Source organism: Myotis yumanensis, unplaced genomic scaffold (assembly GCF_028538775.1).
Source record: "Myotis yumanensis isolate MYYU_CA2020_CCGP unplaced genomic scaffold, mMyoYum1.0.hap1 SCAF_16, whole genome shotgun sequence".
Classification (NCBI taxonomy): Eukaryota; Metazoa; Chordata; class Mammalia; order Chiroptera; family Vespertilionidae; genus Myotis; species Myotis yumanensis.
In genome coordinates this window covers 52,870,016-52,888,342 of record NW_027223767.1, presented here as the reverse complement: position 1 = coordinate 52,888,342, position 18,327 = coordinate 52,870,016, and the positions used below count along the sequence as shown (strand labels likewise).

Sequence of the window (18,327 nt, the reverse complement as noted above, 5' to 3'; positions counted from 1 at the left end):
CCGCGAGGGGGCGGCCTCTCCGCTCGCCCCAGACTCTGCGCGCCGATTGGGCCTCGGCTGCTGGAAGACCAATGAGCAGCCCGGGAGGCGAGGCTTGTCCAATGAAAGCGGAGCCGGGGGCGGGCCTTGCGTCCCCGCGGGGCGGAGCTACGGGGGCCGAGCGGCGCGAGCGGTGGGGATGTGTCTCCTGTTGGGGGCCGCGGGCGCGGGCAAGTCGCTGTTGGTGAAACGACTGCAGACTATCCTTCCGGCCGGGCGAGGGGCACCGGGGAGGCGGGGGCGCCTGGAGCGGGGCGCGGTGGTGGGGGACGCCTGGGGTGGCCGGGGTGGGCGACGCGGGACTCTCCGGAGGCGGGCGGGGGCTGGAGCAGGAGCCCGGGGGGTCGGGCGGCCCGGGCGGAGTCCCGCACCCGCTGCCCTCGCTGCCCCCGCTGCCCCCGCTGCCCCGCTTGGGTCCTTGACCGCCTCGCACAGCTGAGCTCTCAGGATGGGATGGGCGACCTGGGCGATCCTCCGTCGACGCGGCCCACGGTAGGCGTCGCCCTCCCGCACGTTCAGTGGAAACGGTGCCCCTTGCGTTCTGCCGAGCGCTGTGGCTTCTGAAGCGGAAGCTGGACCCCAGCCGGGCGGCGAGTTAAATTCACCCCCCGGGAAGCGAGTGGGTGTCAGGGAGGCGCTGGGCCCGCGAGGACAGCGCTGCGGAGGCGGCAGGACGGCGCAGGCCGCCCGCGGAGCGCATCCCCTGGCGGGCGCCGCCTCTGGCCACAGCCCGCGGGAGGCGGGGAGGCGGGGAGGCGGGGAGGGGGGCCCGGCCCTGGAAGCCCCTCTTCCTGTGGTTCCGCTCCAGGCCCGAGGCCTTGAGGAGGAAGGGCCTGTGAATTGGGGTCGCGGTGTGAGGGCCGCGCGCGGTGCTCTGCGGGGCCGGTGGGAGCGAGCTGTGCGGCCGCCGCATCCTGCTTTTCCCCGCAGGTGGGCACCAACCTGACCGACATCGTGGCCCACAGAAAGATCACCATCCGGGAGCTGGGCGGGTGCATGGGCCCCATCTGGCCCAGTTACTATGGAAACTGCCGCTCCCTCCTGGTGGGTCACGTCTTTGAACTCTTTCAGGGAAGTATGTTCCCGATCTGACTTGGGGGGGGGGGGGGGCGGGATTTGGCTTCCTGAGCGACTGTGCGAGTGGAGGGGACAGGGCCCACGCTGCTGTGTCCCTCTGGGAACTGGGCCTGAGCCTGGTGGTCCCGCCAGCAGCTCGTGTCAAAGCTGGGGGGCGGGGTGGGGGGGGCGTTCTTGCTCTGCACAGCCCTCCCCGCAGCCTCTGTTTCAAAGTCATTTTGCTGGTCTCAGGCCAAGTCTGTGGTGCCCAGGGGAGGAGATTGGGCGGGGCTGCCTCCATCACAGAGTGGCCCTGAGCTTTCCCCTTCTTCCCAGTTCGTGATCGATGCCTCCAACCCCACCCAGCTCTCCGCAGCCTGCGCGCAGCTCCTGGGCCTGCTCTCTGCAGAACCGCTCGCAGAAGCACAGGTCCTGATCCTCTTCAATAAAACGTACGGGTCCGCGAGCCGAGAGGGAGCTCAGAGGGTTCCCGGAGAAGGGGTCCCTTGGAATGTAGCCAGGAGGGTGGCCCCTTAGGGAGGGGTGCCGTGGGGGTTGGGGTGGGCTTGTGGAGCCCACTTTGACAAGGCGCCCCTTTCGCTCCAGTGACCTGGCCTGTTACATGGCCGTAGAGGAGATGAAGTCGTTAATCAGGCTCCCAGACATCATTGCTTGTTCCAAGCAGAACATCACCGTGGCGGACATCAGTGCCCGCACGGGCACCGGCTTGACCGAGGTGCTGCGCTGGCTCCAGGACACCCACGGAGCCGGCTGACTACCGTTGGGTGGGGGGCGTGGCTGGACCGCTCTGTGGGAGGAGGCGGCGGGCAACCCTGCTTGGCTTCCGGAGGTTTGTCCTTAGGAAGATAAGGACCCAGCGTAAACCTAGAAGCGGGGCTTCAGTGCCGAGTTGCAGTGATGGGTAAACTGAGGCACCCAGGGTGGAAGTCCTGACAGCCGACGTTGGAATGAAGACTATCCAGGGCTAGGAGAGCAGCACCGGCCCCAGACCTCAGCACCCGGAGCAGTATGCAGGCAGGGAGGGCAGCAGGGAGAGGCCTGGTGGAGTGCGGGTGCCGCTGAGCGCATGGTTACATCTGCGAAGACCCTTTCTCCAAGTAAGCTCACGTTGGCACGTCCTGGGGGTCATGCTTGAATGTACCTTTTTGGACCACTGTTCAGCCTCCTGTGATTGGTAAGGAGCTGTCTGCCTGAGTGTGGTGTGACACCTTAGGCCTTGCGGTGCTTCTGCTCTTCTCTGTGCACAGCCCGGGCCACTGCGGGGCGCCACCTCCCCAGACGCCACCGAGCAGCCTGGACGCGGGCCATCTCCACTCCTCATTGGGGTCCTCGTAGACCCAAAGGGCTTTCAGACACCCCCCAGTTTCAAAGGACTTGAGCAAAGCCTGGTTAAAAGCGTGAAGTGTTAGAAGACTCTGGGCTGTAAGTCAGTTCTTCAGCTAAGAGTCTGCGACTCAGAAAGCGGGCGGGCAGCACCGGGTGAGCTCAGGGCCCGCCTGCAGGGCAGCAGCAGGCGGGAAGCTCCCCCTTTCACTGTAAAATCTGAATTATGTAAACCGCGTTCTCTGTATTCAAAAGATGAATTAAAATAGCAAAGCAAAAATGGCAACTTAAAGCCTGAAAACAAAAGATCTTAACTATATCAAATTGGTGCCACAACCAGAGAAAAGAACCTCTTAAGGCGACATTCCAACACCATTGGCCTGTCTAGTTGGATGAGAACAAAAACTGAATCTTAAACCTCGTTCTGTCCATTTACGTTAGTGCTGTTCATATTAGAGCTATTTTATGTTTATTGGAGGATAAAGTGTATCCGTGAAACATTTTCAGTGTAAAAGATACAAAGACAGAAGTAAAACTTAAAATATTAAAATTTAATAGTAAATATCTATAAACTCAGAACTTTAAAGTTACATATATACATTTTTAAAAGTATATTCCTAAGGCCTGTCTGCAAAAATGGTCTAGAAACGACATCTCAGCATCCGCATTCCTAGATCCCAGACGTTGGTCTCTAAGTACCACCCCCACCAGAGGGAACAGAGGTCTCTGACAGGAACGACTCCTGCCACAGGCAGGGAGAGGGCGCCTTGCACCTGAGCTGGGAGCCCAGGCCAGGTCACTGTTGAAAGGTACCCGGTCTCTTTGGAGGACTGACAGCTGCCCAGCGGCTCCAGTGAGAAAGGCTCCCTGCTGCCACGCCCCTTGGGGTGGTGCTGTCATTGGGCTCCACATCAGAACCAAGGCCTGGACGGACTCCAGCTGCCTCTGTGGGGACTAAACTGGCACTGGGAGCCGGCGGTGTAGATGCCGACCACTCCTCATGGTCATGGTCCTGCCCCCGCCCCCCCGCCCCCCTGCACTGGGGGGCCCCGGGAGCCTGCGATGGATGTGGGTGACCCGAGTCCACAGCATCTACAGTCACTTGGCACCTGGGGTTGGGATTATGGGTTATGGGGTTGGCCCGCGGTTGTCTCAGCCTGGACTTGTGTGTGCAGAACAGCTGAGGGTGATGCTAGGCTCGGGAACGGTGCCGGGTGTGACTGGCTGGGACTCAACCAGGCACTGGCCCCTTCTATGGCAGCTCGGCACAGGTGATGTCCCCTGGACAAGGGCCTGGCAGATGATCTCATGTGAAAGAGTGGTCTTCAGGGAGGAAAAAATGAGAGCAGAAAGTGGAGCCCTTTCCCGAACTCAGGAGCTGGTGCACCAGGCTGTGTCCGGGGGGGCATCCAGGGAAAGGACTGATTTGGGGACCCCCTGCCCCTCCCCCCCACCCAGTGCTGGAACCCTAGTCTCTCAAAGGCAGGTCTCTGGCTTCTTCCTGGGAGGGAGATGGGCTGACTGAGGCCCCTGCTGCTGCCGCTTCTTTATCGCCCTGTAGGCCTGCACAGCCCGCTCTCTCTCCTCCGCCACGATCCGCTGTCGGGCCATGGAGGTGGGTGGGGGCTGGGACACACCGCCAGGGCTCAAAAGCATCGCCAGCATCAGGGATTTCTTGCCAGGCTGAGGACCAGACAGAAGGCGGCACAGGGTCAGGGAGGAGGTGACAGAGCCTGGTCCGGAGCTGTTAGGCCCCGTGGGAACCGCACTCCCTGGTGGCAGCCAGGGAAGCCCCCGGCCCTCCTCACCTGGCCGGTGCTCACGCTCTTCCTGGGCTTGGCGGTCAGCTCAGGGGGCTGCAGGGCGACCTCACCAAACTTCACAGTGTCTAGAGGGGCAGAGGAGCACGCCTGAGGCCTGCTGCCACCTGAGCCGCTGGGTGCCCACCCACCGACCCGGGGGGCACATTGGTGCCGCCGGCCCCACCCCCACCTAGGCTGACAGTCCCCTCAGGATGAGCCACCTCTGAGCAGCTCCTGCTCCAGCCTCTCCGCTGCCTTTTCCTGTCTTTTCTTCCGGACTTTATCCCGCCGCCGCTTCTGGAACCTGGGGGAGAAAGCACAACCCGGCAGGTTCCCAACTCATTTCACTGGACTCAGGAGGCGGTGAGGGTCACCCCGCCCTCGAGGGACGCCCGAGGCAGAGCCCAGCCGGCTGCCTCAAGTCCCCAATCCTTCACCCCACAGCTGTCCACCAGAGAGGGCGCTGCACCCCGCCAGCCAACCTGTAAGACAGAGACGCCGGCACCTCCTCTTTACACACGAGGAACTGAGGCTAATAGGAGTCACTGCTAAGGGCTCTCAAATCTCCTCTGGACAAGAAAGGTGACATTGGGAACAGAATCCCAGTCCTGGTCCAGGGACAGACAGTGGCACCTGCTGACCAGAGGGGGAACCCCAGGGCTGCGTGTCAGCCTCACCCAGACCCCCACCCACAGCCCTGATTCCCACGGGGTAGGCATGGTCCTGGAGGACACTGAGCCTCATCCTTTCTCCAGCTCCCGACACCAACCAGCCTGGCTGGACAGCGGGCTCTTGGTCCCCCTTGATGCCTTTCCAGAGAAACACAGAGACAAAGCTGGGCCCTGAGTTCCTGGGTCAGAGCCTCCCTGACCCCCGAGGTGACCAGGGTTCTCAACTTCTTTCCGTGAATCACAGGGTGGGGTTGTCCCTGGCAACAGAAAACCATCATGGGACCCCAAGCCCCTCCAGCCCCCACTCACGCTTTCTTCCCCTCGGACTTCTTCTTGGGAGCCACCTGCGCCTCAGGCTGCTGGTCGGCCTGGTTTTTGCTGAGGAACAGCACGTGCTGGGCCTCCTGCTCCATGCGCTGGATGTAGGCGCCGTCGGACTCCCACTTCTTCCGCTTGAACTTGGGGACCGCGATGTCTGGATCCACTCCCCTCGCCTCCTTCTCCAGCGTCTTTCTGAAGGCCGCCTGGGCTGCGGGTAAAGGGAGATGAGGCATGAGGGGCCGGGAGGAGTGGTGGTCCCAGTCCGGTTGCCATGGTCACCCCCCTCCCAAGGCCACAGGAAGGGAACACCAGGCTCAGGAGGGAGCAGCCCAACGACTGTGGCCGACGAGTTTGTACAATGCCCATCCTGGGGGCACCCACAGGGACGGGGTCGCCCCAGGCCCCTGGTACATGTCGGAGATGTCAGCTCAGCTGAGAAAGGAAACAGGAAGCCACCTAACGTCCATCAGTAGGTGGTCCTGAGTGAGTCCCTGTGCTCACGCAGGGGCCTCCCCACCCCGGTCAGAGGAGAGCACAGGGGAGCTCGCACAGGGGAGCTCGCACAGGGGTGTGGACAGGCCATAAAGCCCACTGCACGCGGAACGTGTAGAGGGCAGCTCGCCCTCACGTCACACGGACGAGGAGGCTCATGCAGGCTCTGGAAGGTACGAAGCAGGAGCCGTGGTTTCTTTAGGGGGAGGAGGCTGTGCCTCATACCCCTCAGAACGGCCTGATTTTACCACATATGTGAGTTTATCTTTCAAAAAGCCCGAGATTTAGGTTAAATTACCCAGCAGCAGTGCTGCAAAATCAGTCCTACATTTGGGAGAACAAACACGTCTACACAAAACAGAAACTCCGTTCCAGCACACGTGCGAAGGGCCACCTCTGGCAGAAGCTGGTGGAGGGCACTGGCCTGGCCTGGGGGAGGGGTGTGATGGGTCAGTTTGTCCGAGTGAGCCTCCTCACTGCCCTCCTTACCCCGACACCCCCACTGCTCCCCGCATTCTCCCTCACAAGAGGCTCACTGGCTGGCCCTGTCCACCCTCCCTCCCTCGCTACACAGTGAGCTTCCCTCAAAGTACATCTGCACCGACCTCCCGTCCGACGGGTCCCCTGCTCTTGGGGGAAGTGAATGCTGCTCACCCCAGGCCCAGGGCTCCCCTGGAGCCTCTTCTGAAACCAGAGGCGGCGGTGGCCCTGGAGACGCCGGCCTGGGGTCAGCCCTCGCCCCGCCCCCGCCCCGCCCCCTCGGGCCCCTGGCAGGCCCTCGGCTATTTGGGCAGTGACGCTCTATTGCCACCCACACGGGCCCGCACATTACCCTCTTTCTTCCTCCTCTTGTTACTGACGGGGTTTTTCATTTCCTGGCGGCTCCTCATAATCTCCCGGAGACGGAAAGGGATCTCCTGTTCATCCTGGTTCTTGGGCTTGCAATTCACTCTCTTCTTTTCTTGGCTAAGAAGGAGAACACGGGGTGAGATGTGTCCTACGTCCAGCAGAAGCAGAGAAAACGAAGCTTTGCAGGCCGCCCCGCTGCATTGGGCACGCGGGCCGAGGCAGCATCCTCACCCGCAGAACGCTCCGAGCGCCCCAGGGACCGCCGCTCCCTGGCCTCGCCCAGGATGGCCAAGACGGCACCCTGGAAGGTGGCAGTGTCCCCTCCTTCGCGCCTCCCCTCGCGGCACGGACAGGGCAGAACGCGAGGGGCCCGGCAGGGGGAGAGACCCACCTCCGCGGCCTGGGCCACGGCGCCGACTGCTTCCCCAGCAGCTGCTGCCGCCGCCCCTGCGGCCGCTCCGGACCCCCAGGCCTCCCTGTCCTCGGGGGGCCCGCTGCTCGGAGCCTGGCTCCCGCCATCTGCACGCGCCAGGGTCGGGGAGAAGCTACTTCCTCTCTCGCGGGCGGTCCTGCCCCAAGACAGCCACTTCCACTTCCTGCACCCAGCCCCACGCTCATTGGGGCGGTGGAGCACCTAGCGGAGTCGCGATTGGCTAAAGTGGTCGCCGCTCACGGCCCGGAAGGGGCGGAGACTGGAGCGCGCGTGCGCAATGGGTCGGGCCGCGGGCGATGCTGCTGCGGAGCATAGCCGCGGGCGGCCGGGCGGCGGCCTCAGCTTCCCTGTGCTCGGTGAGTACCTGGCGGGGATGGGGACCGCGTGGTGAGGGTGGGCGCGGGGCCGGGGCGGCACAGACCGGAGAAATCTCGGCCTCCCCGTTTCCCAGGGACCGCGCTGCAGCCCGCGCCGCCGGCGGGCAGGGCAGCCTTGGACGCGGCTCCTCGTGCTGCTCCTGCTAGGCCCGCTCCCTGTCGGGGAGGAGGGCTGCTTTGCTTCTGGGCCGAGCCCTGCGATTGGGCCAGCGGGTTCTGGCTCGTCCACCCGCTCGGCCATATCTAGGAGCGCCTGCTGCATGCGCGCCCTTTGGGGAGGCCGCCGTGAACAGGGAGCTCATGGTCCTCGCAGGTGCTGGCGACATAGTTCGGGCTGAGTCTTGGTTTTCAGTGCCCTGGAGACACGTGGAGCGGGGAGGGGGCCCCGGGGCTGGAGGAGGCAGGTGACCCGGGCCGCCCGGGCTTCTCCTGCGACGGAAACAGGACGACGGGTGATGCGGTCAGTGAGAAGGTCAGAGGGCACGGGCCCTCTGTGCTGGGTGGAGGGAGAGGGGGCTTGGCTGGAGGTGCCGAGCTTCCCCCCACCCTCCATCTGCTGGAATGCATTCCAGTGACAGGCCCTGAAACCAGCACTTCTCTTCAGTCGCATCATGTCGTCATGCCAACCATCACATCCGGTTACAGGTGGAAACCGAGTCTAGACTTGTCTAAGGTCACATGGGAAGTGAGGAAGCAGAGAAGACTGCGGAGCCTTGGCCACAGCCCAGAGGCCGAGATTCCCCTGGAGCTGCAGCCGGGCCAGGCCTGAACAGCTTCCTGGAGGCTCATAGGCTTATTTGCGTTCTTAGGGGCCAGGCCGCCTCGCCAGCTGGGAGCGGTGCCGCGGGCTTCCTGGAGGCGGCAGCACTCTGCACAGGTACCGTGCCTGGATCCTGGTCTGCGAAGGCCGTAGAGAGTTCGGGAGGGACCATGGGGAGGAGGGCTCCCAAGCAGGTGCCGACGGCACCAGGCATCCTGAGTCCTCCCTGCCCGGCGGGAGCACCTCGGAGGCCCCGTACCCCCTGCCACCTGAGCTGCAGCCCCCCACAAACTGCTGCATGAGCGGCTGCCCCAACTGCGTGTGGGTGGACTACGCAGAGGCGCTGCTGCAGCACTACCAGGACGGCGGGGAGCGGGCCCTGGCCGCCCTGCAGGAGCACGTGGCCGACGAGAACCTCAAGGCCTTCCTCCGGACGGAGATCCAGCTCCGCATGAGGACCAGAGGCTGAGCGGCCCGGCCCCGCCGACAGCTCACCCGCGGGAGCCCGAGCTCCTGCCCAGCAGCGCGCGGCCCCTCTGTCCCGGGCGGCTTCATGGGGCTTGTGTCGGGTGGGAATCAACTTGGCCTGAAAATAAATAAGCTCCCTGCTGCTGAGACTAGAGGCTTTGTGGTCTGAGCGGCTGCTGTGGCCTCGGCGGAGAGCAGGTGTCCTCAGTTGGTCCCTAAGCACCTGCCGTCGCACCAGCCTGTGGGTGAAATAAGACTCTTCCTTGAATATTCAGATGACACTGAGCCCAGGGCCCCCTTCCGTGTCCCGCATCCAGGAGTCCTGCCGGAGGTCAGCTGTGGGGCAGAGGGAGGACTGTCTGCTCCCAGGAAGGTGCCCTTGGCAGCCCAGAACATTCCCCATTTGTCCTTGAGGAGACACCCGTCTGCCAGCCAAGTAGCCAGCTGCCAATCAGTCTGCAGGGGCCTGAGCACGGAGCCAGCGGTCCTTCCAGCTCACTTAGGCCCAGCCTCCCAGGCAGGTGGCCAGGGAAGGACTAGGAGGCCTCAGGCATTAACCCTAGAACCAGCGTCCCGACACCGGCCTGGTCCTTGGCTGCAGACCTGGCCCTGGGACCATCGGCCCAAGTGGGACTTTATCTTAGGGCCCTCGCTGCCCATCCCTATCTTCCCTCATCCGCATCCATGGAAATTTCCCGCCTCATCCCCCACCCCAGCAATCGCAAGCTCCGATGCTAGTGGCCGGGGCAGGGCAAGGATTAAAAGAATTTATGCCGGTTTATTGCCTCATTGAAGGGAAAAGCTCAGGTGGTAACACGACTTCACGAGGGATTTGAGCTGACAAACAGGCCTCCCCTTTGATGTGAAACCAAAGAAGGGGGTGCTAATTCCTCCTGGGATCCCATGGGGTCTTGTAAGGTGCTGTGTGGGCCCCAGCAGGGAACGCGGGGCGCACAGCGGGTCCACCTCCCAGCGCAGAGCCCACGGGGTCCCCAGGCCTGACTCCGCTGTGGGCCACCTGCAGGCGGCATGAAGGCGGTTTTCTGGACGTCGGGACTGGACTGAGGTGGGGAGGCCAGGACAGCAGCAGCGTTGTGCTTTGTTTTTGTCTCGAAGAAGAGCTGCTTCAGGAGAGAGTCCTGCCCTGCTCCCTGTCCTGATCACACTTCCCTCCCTGTCCTGGCCCGTCCCTAGCTCCCTAGCTTGCTAGCTCGCCCTCCCTTCAGGCCCCTGGAATCCTGGGCAGTGCCCACCCCAGCGGCCCCGGCAAGCTCATTAGCGTGGCGTCAGGGGACAGTGCTAATCGGCTTACCCGGCAGCAGGATAAATGCCCGCTGACCCTGGCGAGGGAGGCCGCCCTCACACCGCTGGCCCCCTGAGACCTGCCCAGTGCCTGGTGAGTAGTGACCTCCCGCTGCCTTTCCTGGCAGCCCCCCACCCAAGGGTGTTCGTGGGCGGCTGCGCAGAGGGTGGGGAGCGGGCGGCGTTTCACCACCACGCTGAGGCCTGGGTCAGAGGATGCGCAGCCAGTCACCTCTGCTCCCCCAAGTCAAGCGAGGTGCAGGCCGTCCCCAGGCCAGCGACACTCTGGGTCTCACGTGCCCAGTCAACTTGAGGGGCAGCTCAGGCAGCAGTTTCCATGGGAACAGCATCTGCTCCTGGAGCTCCCTTGGGGCACAGAGCTGTCCACGCCAGGCCCGGGGCCCAGGACTGAGGAAAGGACCTGGCCAGGCCTGCTGCTGTCCTCCTGGGACCCTCCTGGGCTGGTTCTGGTCTCAGCACAGAGGCTGAATCTTAGGGAGGGAAGGTCCATGGCAGGGCCACCCCAATCCCAGGCACCCAGCACCCACCACTGAGCCTTCCTTCCCAGCGGGACGACCTGTCCTTGCTTCTCACTTGGTGTCAGCCAGCAGGTGGCTGTTGGCAGCCCAAGGCTGGACTCCAGCATTGCAGCCCATCAGACTGGGGACAAAAAGGGGACCCAAGGGACGGCGCCTGGGCCTGTGCTGTGGGCACCGCACTCCTGTCTGTCACCTGCTTAGGCCCTGAACCTCCTGGGCCCCAGTGGCCGAGGGATTAGTCTCCCTCTGCTGCTAATAGGCTTAGAGGAAGCCCAGCTGCCCTTGTTCTGGGCCAGGGTCACTGGGCTTAGGGCATCGGGGAGTGGCCCAGGGGAGAGGAGGTCACCTGGCCGGTGTTGCACGGACACCAACAGGTGACACTGGCGCCCACAGGGAGCTCCGAGCACAGTGAGCGGCTGGGAAGACACTGCCACAGCTCAGCGCAGCGTCTCCTGTGAGACCGGCCCCTTCCCTGCCGGCATCCCGCCCCCTTCTCTCGGGTCCCCCTTCATTGGCGCTGCCGGGTGAATGGGATAGCACGTCCCAGCCTCAGGGCGGAGGGGTGCACTCGGGGGCCTCCAGCACTGCATTCCCGTGTGGCCCCAGTGCAGCCCTGCATGCAGGTGGCAGGGGCTGCTGTCGGCCAGGCTGAGGGCCCCTAGGTCTCACACTTGGGGGTTCCCTCTGGTGGGTTGGAAGCAGGAGGCTGACTGGGATCCCCACCTGGTCTGCCCCCAGCGCCCAGCGTGAGGGAGTCCAGAAGCCCAAGGTCGCCACAGGGTCTCTGCCAGCCTGGCCATGAACCTGGAGCCGCCCAAGGCCGAGATCCGCTCGGCCACCAGGGTGACGGGGGGCCCCGTCACTCCCAGGAAAGGGCCCCCCAAATTTAAGCAGCGGCAAACCAGGCAGTTCAAGAGCAAGCCCCCCAAGAAAGGTGTCCAAGGGTAAGCAGAGCTGGGGAAGGGGCTGGAGGGGCCCGGCAGGGAGGCCGGGGCGGGGGCTCAGCCATCCTTTGCTGGTGGAGGTGGTTCCATTGTCCTCTACGGGGTCTGGAGAGCCCGAGCAGGGCCTGTCTCAGGGCGCCCCACTCCCAGCAGGAGGGGAGAGGAGTGGGGGGTGGGGGGCTCCTGTCACTGTCTCCAGTTGTTATTGCCAAACAGGCCCAGAAAGCGGGCTCACTGTCATCTCGACTCCATCACAGCCACCAGTATGGTCCCTGCACACACGCACAGCCCACACTCCACACTCAGGCACCTGCACACCCCACACTCCACACTCAGATACCCGCACACCCCACACTCCACACTCAGACACCCGCACACGCCACACACTCCACACTCAGACACCCGCACACCCCACACACTCCACACTCAGACACCTGCACACCCCACACTCCACACTCAGACACCCGCACACCCACACACTCCACACTCAGACACCCGCACACCCCACACTCCACACTCAGACACCCGCACACCCCACACTCCACACTCAGGCACCTGCACACCCGCACACCCACACACTCCACACTCAGACACCCGCACACCCACACACTCCACACTCAGACACCCGCACACCCACACACTCCACACTCAGACACCTGCACACCCGCACACCCACACACTCCACACTCAGATACCCGCACACCCACACACTCCACACTCAGGCACCTGCACACCCACACACCCCACACTCAGACACCCGCACACCCCACACTCCACACTCAGACACCCGCACACCCCACACTCCACACTCAGACACCCGCACACCCCACACTCCACACTCAGACACCCGAATACCCCACACTCCACACTCAGACACCCGCACACCCACACACTCCACACTCAGACACCTGCACACCCCACACTCAGACACCTGCACACCCCACACTCCACACTCAGGCACCTGCACACCCTACACTCCACACTCAGACACCCACACACCCACACTCCACACTCAGACACCCGCACACCCCACACTCCACACTCAGACACCTGCACACCCCACACTCCACACTCAGACACCCGCACACCCACACTCCACACTCAGACACCTGCATTTGAGGGCAGACACCCCCCACCCCATTCCACTCTCTTCGTGGCCACAGTCCTGACCGCTGTGCTTGCAGGTTTGGGGACGACATCCCTGGAATGGAAGGCCTGGGGACAGGTATGACAATGCCGGGTCCCGCCCAGTTCTCCCCACTCACCTGCCACAGCAGGCAGGGTCCCCCCTCCTCTGGCTTCCCCTGGCCAAGGCTCACTTAGAGATGCCCCCAGCCTGTCCTTCATTTTCTCCCCAACATCAAAGGTGAGGTCCCCCTGAAGTGGGGTCGTTCCCACAAGTGGCTTCACCGGGTGCTTGGAGGGGCTGGGAGAGGAGGAGGAGCCCTTGCTGCCCCTCCCTGGGGCCTGCTGCACCCACCGTCTTCCTGGGCGGGGTGTCCACTCGACACCCCCAAAGCTGGTGTGTCCTGGGAGGTGGGTCTTCCCCACTGGAGGTGTGGACAGCGGCCCCCTTCTCCGCAGACATCACGGTCATCTGCCCGTGGGAGGCCTTCAACCACCTGGAGCTGCACGAGCTGGCCCAGTACGGCATCATCTAGCCGCACCTGCCGTCCGACCCCCTGCGGCCCCCCCACCCCAGCCCGGGCGTCAGGATTGCGAGATCGTGTCTGGAGCCTTCAAAGGGCAGCAACATCAGGAGCCCCTGCCTCCCCTCAGGATGCCCTTGCAGGCCGGCCAGGCCCTGCCTGTCCTCCCGGGAGGCTGGCCCACATCCCCTCTCCTCCTGCAGCTGGAAAACCAGGGCAGGATGAGCTCCGCCCATAACTACTCGTGGCTGGCTGGTGCCGGGTCAGCGTGGTGGGTGGCCATGCTCACTGTCCCTGTTTCAAAATAAAATGATCATGCCTCCTCGCTCGCTCGCTCGTCTGGGGGTGTTGGGAGGGTGTAGGTTGCTTCTGCAGGAGCGTATGGATGAAGGCAAGGGCGGTGGGGCAGCAGCGGCCTGGCCAGGCTGAGAGGGAAGAAAATCCACTGGGCGCTGAACCTAGACCTGTGGTGGCTGGGCACACGCGGCCAGGGCAGGGCGGGTAGCCGAACGCACTCCCGGCGGCCAGAGCAGGAGGTGGCCTGGACCTGGCCCAGCAGCAGCTTGCAGGGGGAACTCCTATCCCCACCTGCCAGGGCAGGAAGCAGGTACAGAGATGGTGGGCAACTCACCAGTGGCCCAGCCATCCCTGCCTCCGTGTCCCCTAGAGCTGGACAGGCTGGCCCCTGGGACCCAGCAATTCCGCTCCTGACACCACCCCTAGGAGAAGCAGACGCCCCACGGGGACCTGTGCCAACGGCAAGTGCATGTCCACATGGCCAGGTGCAGTGGCCAGAGGCGACTATCCCAATCTCGGAAAGGCCCCTCTGGGGCCCCACGTATGTGAGAGCCAGAAAAGACCACCCTGAAGAAAGGGGAGGAGCCCACACAGGGATGGCGAGGGTGGGGAGGGGTGGGGGGGGTCGAGGGAGCCGCTGGGGCCTAGGGCTGGGCCTGAAGGCGTGTCCGCAGGACTCTAGATGGTAAGAACTCACTGCCCATTGAGATCGGTGCAATTTACTGTGCGAATGACGCCTCTCGAGAATGTACTCCCTCCCCAAACAAGCCCTCTAGAGCAGCGGTTCTCAACCTGTGGGTCCCGACCCCTTTGGGGGGTCGAACGACCCTTTCACAGGGGTCGCCTAAGACCATCGGAAAACACATATGTCATTACATATTGTTTTGTGATTAATCACTATGCTTTAATTATGTTCAATTTGTAACAATGAAATTGGGGGTCACCACAACATGAGGAACTGTATTAAGGGGTCGCGGCATTAGAAAGGTTGAGAACCACTGCTCTAGAGGGAGAGGCCTGAGGGAGGGGGAGGGGGGGAGGGCTCAGGGGTCACAGCTGGCAGTGTTGGGGGCTGGGCACCAGGACTTCATTAGCCCCTACCCTGGGGCTGGGTGGCCTCGTGGGCACCTTCCGTGGTGGCCAGGCTGCGCGGGGGGATGGCCTGTACTCCGACCAGGGCAGGTTACAGGGAGCGGCCCTGCCAGTGGGTGGTCCCAGGGGCAAAAGCCTCTAAGAAAGGAATCAGGCGGCGGCCGGGCTTCGGGGGACTAGCAGGACCGGCAGGCGGCGGTGGGCACCTCGGGAGGGGGGGCCGCGGCGCGGCGGGTGTCCAAGGCGCGTCCACAGCCTCGGTCAGCCGGACACAGGCGCGGACAGGGCCCCGGCGCGGGGTCCGCAGCGCCCCGCCGCCCCCTTGCGGCCGGCCAGGGCCCGCAGCAGGTGCGCGGCCACCAGCAGCTCCGCGCCCTGCACCAGCGCCGCCGCGATCGCCAGGCAGCCCGCCGCCCGCACCGTCCCGCGCAGCCACCGGCGGAGCGGCGCGCCGCAGCCCTGCACGTGCACCAGCCTCTGGGCCGCGTCCTCCTCCAGGCCCAGCGCCCCGAAGCCGCACTGTTCGTTGACGGAGGCTCCGTCCTCGCGGGGGTCGAGGCAGCAGGAGGCGGGCAGGCTGCAGGCCTGGACGCCCGGGGCGCTGCAGTTAAAGTACCTGCGGGGGGGCGGGGGGGGGCGCGTCAGTGTGCAGGGCGGGGCCCAGGGTCCGGGGACCCCACTCTGCACGGGACACCTCCTCCCACCTCCACACCTTTCCAGGGCCACACACAGGCCTGAATGCACACGCATGAGGCACACAGACGTGAGTCCACACATGCACACGTGCACAGGCACACAATTGTGCACACAGACACAGACACGCACACACCGTGGCAGGAGAACATCCTGAATTAACCTAAAAGCTATTTTCATTTGACACTGAGATGGTTCGTGTGCCGTCCTTATTAAAAAACTCCCAAAAGTAACTTCCTAGGTGCTGGCTGAGCTTCTGCATGGCCACCTGACTGTGCACGTGGGTGGGTGTAGGAGTGAGTCCACGTGGGCGTGTGTAGAAGTGAGTCCATGTGGGTGGGTGTGCCCCCTCTGGGCATGAGGACTCACAGGTTCTGCTGCCAGTCCTGGTAGGAGGCCGCCCCACAGCACTGCAGCCCGAGCTGGACTTGGTCCATGAGGAAGCACAGGTCAGGGTCATCCTGGTAGTGGGTGATGGCCACGTGCAGGGCGCCCTCCAGGCCGGCCTGCAGGGGGCCCCAGAGGGCCACCACCAGGGCCCCTGCCAGGGCCTCCAGCACCAGGAAGGCCAGGAGGCCCCCAGAGAAGCAGCGCAGCAGGCAGGTGTTCTCACAGAGGGCGCCCAGGCAGCCGGCCAGGCTCACCGCGCTGACCGCCAGCCCCCCCAGCACCAGCCCCAGCATGGGGTCTGCAGGCAGGGGGCCCCCCCAGCTGCTCCCCAGAGAGCCCTTGACAGCCAGGCCCCAGAGCCCGATGGCCAGGGCCAGCAGGCCGAGCAGAGAGAAGAGGAAGTTGGACAGAAAGATCAGGCACTGGAGGCAGCTGCTTCTCAGCGGGAGGGAGGGGGCCCTGCCTCCCCCCAGGCCTGCCCTCCAGGCCCGTCCCTCCTGGAGCGCTGGGCCCAGGCAGCTGGCAGGGAGGGGTGGCTCCTGGCCCCCAGCATCCTGCAGAGGGAGGAGGGCCAGGGTTCAGAGCCTGCAGGGCGAGGGAGCGGTCAGTGGAGGGGGCATTTCGGAGACCCTAGACAGCCAGGGACATGGGCATGGGGAAGGGGCGCCGGGGAGGTGAGGGGGCTGAGGAGTCGGGTGTTGGAGGGGGGTGGGGAGGACGTGAGGAAGGCCCGAGGCCCCGTGCTTTCCTGGGGGCAGGGATGCACCCCGAACTAGGTCAAATGCAAGGGCAAGGCTGGGCCACACCCCAGAGTCCAAACGGGGTGCGGGGTGAGGTGAACAGCCCACCCCAATCCTAGCAGCTCCTACGGGCCTTGGGCCTGGGGACATCTCCAACTGGGGGAGGCCTCCAGGGCACTGACTCACCTGGGACAGCAGGGGGCTCTTCTCCCCCTCCTCCATCCGCCCCGCCCCCCAGGACTGGTGCGCTGGTCTCTGCAGCCCCGCTGACGGGGACACAGATGCGGGCCGGTGCTGTCCTGTGCCCACCACTCTGGGAGCTGGGAGCTCAGGGCCGGGTGAGCCGATGCCGCGTCACGAGGGGATCATGTGAGGAGTCACAGTTTAGGGCCCAGGACCGCCCCTGCTTGTCCAGACGCAGCCGCCTTTCTTTCTGAGCCAGTTCTCAGCCTCACTCTGTGGGCACCAAGGGGTGGGCTGCCCCATGGCCATCAGATTTTGTAATCCACAGAAAACACAATAATTTCAAGAGAAACATCAAAAGTGCTTTATTCAAAGTAATGTCCATCGCTAGCTACACATTCCCCCATCTTTCAGGTGATTTGTGGAGACCGTCCCAATAGAACTTTTCTTGTTTTGAGGCAGACCATTCAGAGACCCAATTTCCACTTCGTACGTTTTTGAAGTGCTGCTCAGAAAGTGCGTGTGCCATCGATCGGAACAAGTGGTGACCTGAAGGAGCAATACAACAAAATAGCATACATGTCAAATCGCATATATATCAATATATGTGTAACTCCATCTATTGAAAAAATCCGCATTATTAACCGGTACACCTGGTATGTATTAAAAAAACAACAAACAAGTAAACAAACAGAAAACCCCCAAGGGGTAGGACTTTGTCATGGTGACCATTGTGCCCAGTGCCTAATACGCCCTAAGGAAAATCAGCGTAGCCCCGGGCGGTGTGGCTCAGTTGTTTGGATTGTTGTCCCATAAACTGAAGGTTCATGGGTTCAATTCCCGGTCAGGACACATGTCCAGGCTGTGGGTTTGATCCCCGGTTGGGGCGCTTACGGAGGCAGCTGATCAATGCTTCTCTCTCTCTCTCCTTCTCCCTCTCCCTTCCTCTCTGAAATCAATAAAAACATGTGAGAGATGGAACCACTCCTTAAAAATAAAAGTATTTGGTGATGAAATAAGTCAGTGGAATAGCATGTGTCCCAAACACTGACATTGTAACTGTCACAACAAAACCAGGTGGAGAGGGTAACAGGTCCAGACTGTCTCCAGCACAGCAGTTACATGGACACCATCTGAAAGTGAACCACGGGGTTAAAAGCATAGCTTTTCACCTCTTGGATGTTCAGTAACTGTTTTGCAATCAAGGGCAAAGTCAGCTACAAAACCTGCAGGGCCCAGCGCAACCTGAAAACGCGGAGCTCCTTGTGCAAAATTACTAACAATTTCAAGACGGTGCGCTGAGCTGGGGGCCTCTGCGGCTGAGGGGGGACGCGGCCGGACACGCCTGCAGGAGGGACATTGCTCTAAAACGCAGCCAAGCCCTGGCCCGTGAGGCCAGGAGGCTAGAGCGCCGGCCGCAGACCAAGGCTCCCGGCTCCCACCCCGGGGGTCAGGGCCCGCGCCTGGGTGGTGGGCTCCCTCCCCAGTGGGGGCGAAGCCCAGCAGCGACTCTCATCATCATGTTTCCCTCTTCCTCTCCCTTTCTCCCTGAAATCAAGAAAAAAATATATAAATTTTTGTTCAGTTGCGGCGCACAGGCAACAGGACTTCACGTCAGCTCCCGATGTACAGAACCTGCCTCTCCAAGCGCTTTCGCCGGGGCGGGGCGCAGCGAGGGGCGGGCCGGGCCGGGCCTAGGGGGCGGGGCGCCGAGAGGGGGTGGGGCTCCGCAGGGCCGCCGTGCGCATGCGCGGCCGTTGGTGCGCCCGGAACCCAGCTTCGGGGCTGCGCGGTCCGGGGAGCGCGTTCCGCGAGGCACCGGACGTCTCGGCGGTGGCTGTCCGGCGGCGGCGAAGCTGGAGCGGCGGTGGCGGCGGCGGCGGGAG

The 18,327-nt window shown here is 63.3% G+C and overlaps 5 protein-coding genes across 7 annotated transcripts; 3 read left to right on the top strand and 2 right to left on the bottom strand.

Annotated features, from left to right (window-relative positions):
* Positions 1-157: 157 nt before the first annotated feature.
* Positions 158-2,725, top strand: ARL16 (ARF like GTPase 16). Its single transcript, XM_070393676.1, has 5 exons — positions 158-239; positions 473-531; positions 970-1,083; positions 1,432-1,547; positions 1,702-2,725. Exons 1-5 carry the CDS (start codon positions 179-181, stop codon positions 1,868-1,870), a joined length of 519 nt encoding a protein of 172 aa, XP_070249777.1. The 5' UTR covers positions 158-178; the 3' UTR covers positions 1,871-2,725.
* Positions 2,726-2,969: 244 nt separating this feature from the next.
* Positions 2,970-7,138, bottom strand: CCDC137 (coiled-coil domain containing 137). Its single transcript, XM_070393675.1, has 6 exons — positions 6,966-7,138; positions 6,558-6,691; positions 5,222-5,441; positions 4,463-4,545; positions 4,248-4,327; positions 2,970-4,122 (listed from the first exon to the last, which is right to left on the bottom strand). Exons 1-6 carry the CDS (start codon positions 7,091-7,093, stop codon positions 3,916-3,918), a joined length of 852 nt encoding a protein of 283 aa, XP_070249776.1. The 5' UTR covers positions 7,094-7,138; the 3' UTR covers positions 2,970-3,915.
* A 132-nt stretch (positions 7,139-7,270) lies between these two features.
* OXLD1 (oxidoreductase like domain containing 1) lies at positions 7,271-8,766 on the top strand. The gene is made up of 2 exons (XM_070394098.1): positions 7,271-7,363; positions 8,194-8,766. The coding sequence occupies exons 1-2, from the start codon at positions 7,304-7,306 to the stop codon at positions 8,611-8,613; spliced, it is 480 nt and encodes a 159-aa protein (XP_070250199.1). The 5' UTR covers positions 7,271-7,303; the 3' UTR covers positions 8,614-8,766.
* On the top strand, positions 8,193-13,371 carry PDE6G (phosphodiesterase 6G). 3 transcript variants are annotated; one of them, XM_070394099.1, is made up of 5 exons: positions 8,193-8,261; positions 9,807-10,008; positions 11,192-11,397; positions 12,582-12,622; positions 12,982-13,371. In XM_070394099.1, the coding sequence occupies exons 3-5, from the start codon at positions 11,252-11,254 to the stop codon at positions 13,056-13,058; spliced, it is 264 nt and encodes an 87-aa protein (XP_070250200.1). In that variant the 5' UTR covers positions 8,193-8,261; positions 9,807-10,008; positions 11,192-11,251; the 3' UTR covers positions 13,059-13,371. The 3 variants fall into 3 exon arrangements, with proteins under 3 accessions (XP_070250200.1, XP_070250202.1, XP_070250201.1); XM_070394100.1 differs by having other exon boundaries at positions 8,199-8,261; positions 9,935-10,008; XM_070394101.1 differs by lacking the exon at positions 9,807-10,008 and having other exon boundaries at positions 8,195-8,261.
* Positions 13,372-14,696: 1,325 nt separating this feature from the next.
* TSPAN10 (tetraspanin 10) lies at positions 14,697-16,480 on the bottom strand. The gene is made up of 3 exons (XM_070395422.1): positions 16,445-16,480; positions 15,498-16,072; positions 14,697-15,051 (listed from the first exon to the last, which is right to left on the bottom strand). Exons 1-3 carry the CDS (start codon positions 16,478-16,480, stop codon positions 14,697-14,699), a joined length of 966 nt encoding a protein of 321 aa, XP_070251523.1.
* Between the last annotated feature and the right edge of the window lie 1,847 nt (positions 16,481-18,327).

Excerpts from the sequence above, each read along its gene's own strand:
- CCDC137 (XM_070393675.1), bottom strand. The coding sequence starts at position 7,093 with ATGGCGGGAGCCAGGCTCCGAGCAGCGGGCCCCCCGAGGACAGGGAGG. Across the intron at positions 6,692-6,965 it reads CCGTGGCCCAGGCCGCGGAG|CCAAGAAAAGAAGAGAGTGA; the intron begins GTGGGTCTCTCC and ends TCTCCTTCTTAG. Across the intron at positions 5,442-6,557 it reads CAAGAGGAGGAAGAAAGAGG|CCCAGGCGGCCTTCAGAAAG; the intron begins GTAATGTGCGGG and ends CTTTACCCGCAG.
- OXLD1 (XM_070394098.1), top strand. The coding sequence starts at position 7,304 with ATGCTGCTGCGGAGCATAGCCGCGGGCGGCCGGGCGGCGGCCTCAGCT. Across the intron at positions 7,364-8,193 it reads CCTCAGCTTCCCTGTGCTCG|GGGCCAGGCCGCCTCGCCAG; the intron begins GTGAGTACCTGG and ends TTGCGTTCTTAG.
- ARL16 (XM_070393676.1), top strand. The coding sequence starts at position 179 with ATGTGTCTCCTGTTGGGGGCCGCGGGCGCGGGCAAGTCGCTGTTGGTG. Across the intron at positions 1,084-1,431 it reads GAAACTGCCGCTCCCTCCTG|TTCGTGATCGATGCCTCCAA; the intron begins GTGGGTCACGTC and ends CCTTCTTCCCAG. Across the intron at positions 1,548-1,701 it reads CTGATCCTCTTCAATAAAAC|TGACCTGGCCTGTTACATGG; the intron begins GTACGGGTCCGC and ends CTTTCGCTCCAG.
- TSPAN10 (XM_070395422.1), bottom strand. The coding sequence starts at position 16,480 with ATGGAGGAGGGGGAGAAGAGCCCCCTGCTGTCCCAG. Across the intron at positions 16,073-16,444 it reads AGAGCCCCCTGCTGTCCCAG|GATGCTGGGGGCCAGGAGCC; the intron begins GTGAGTCAGTGC and ends CTCCCTCTGCAG. Across the intron at positions 15,052-15,497 it reads CAGGACTGGCAGCAGAACCT|GTACTTTAACTGCAGCGCCC; the intron begins GTGAGTCCTCAT and ends GCCCCCCCGCAG.
- PDE6G (XM_070394099.1), top strand. The coding sequence starts at position 11,252 with ATGAACCTGGAGCCGCCCAAGGCCGAGATCCGCTCGGCCACCAGGGTG. Across the intron at positions 11,398-12,581 it reads CCCAAGAAAGGTGTCCAAGG|GTTTGGGGACGACATCCCTG; the intron begins GTAAGCAGAGCT and ends CTGTGCTTGCAG. Across the intron at positions 12,623-12,981 it reads AATGGAAGGCCTGGGGACAG|ACATCACGGTCATCTGCCCG; the intron begins GTATGACAATGC and ends CCTTCTCCGCAG.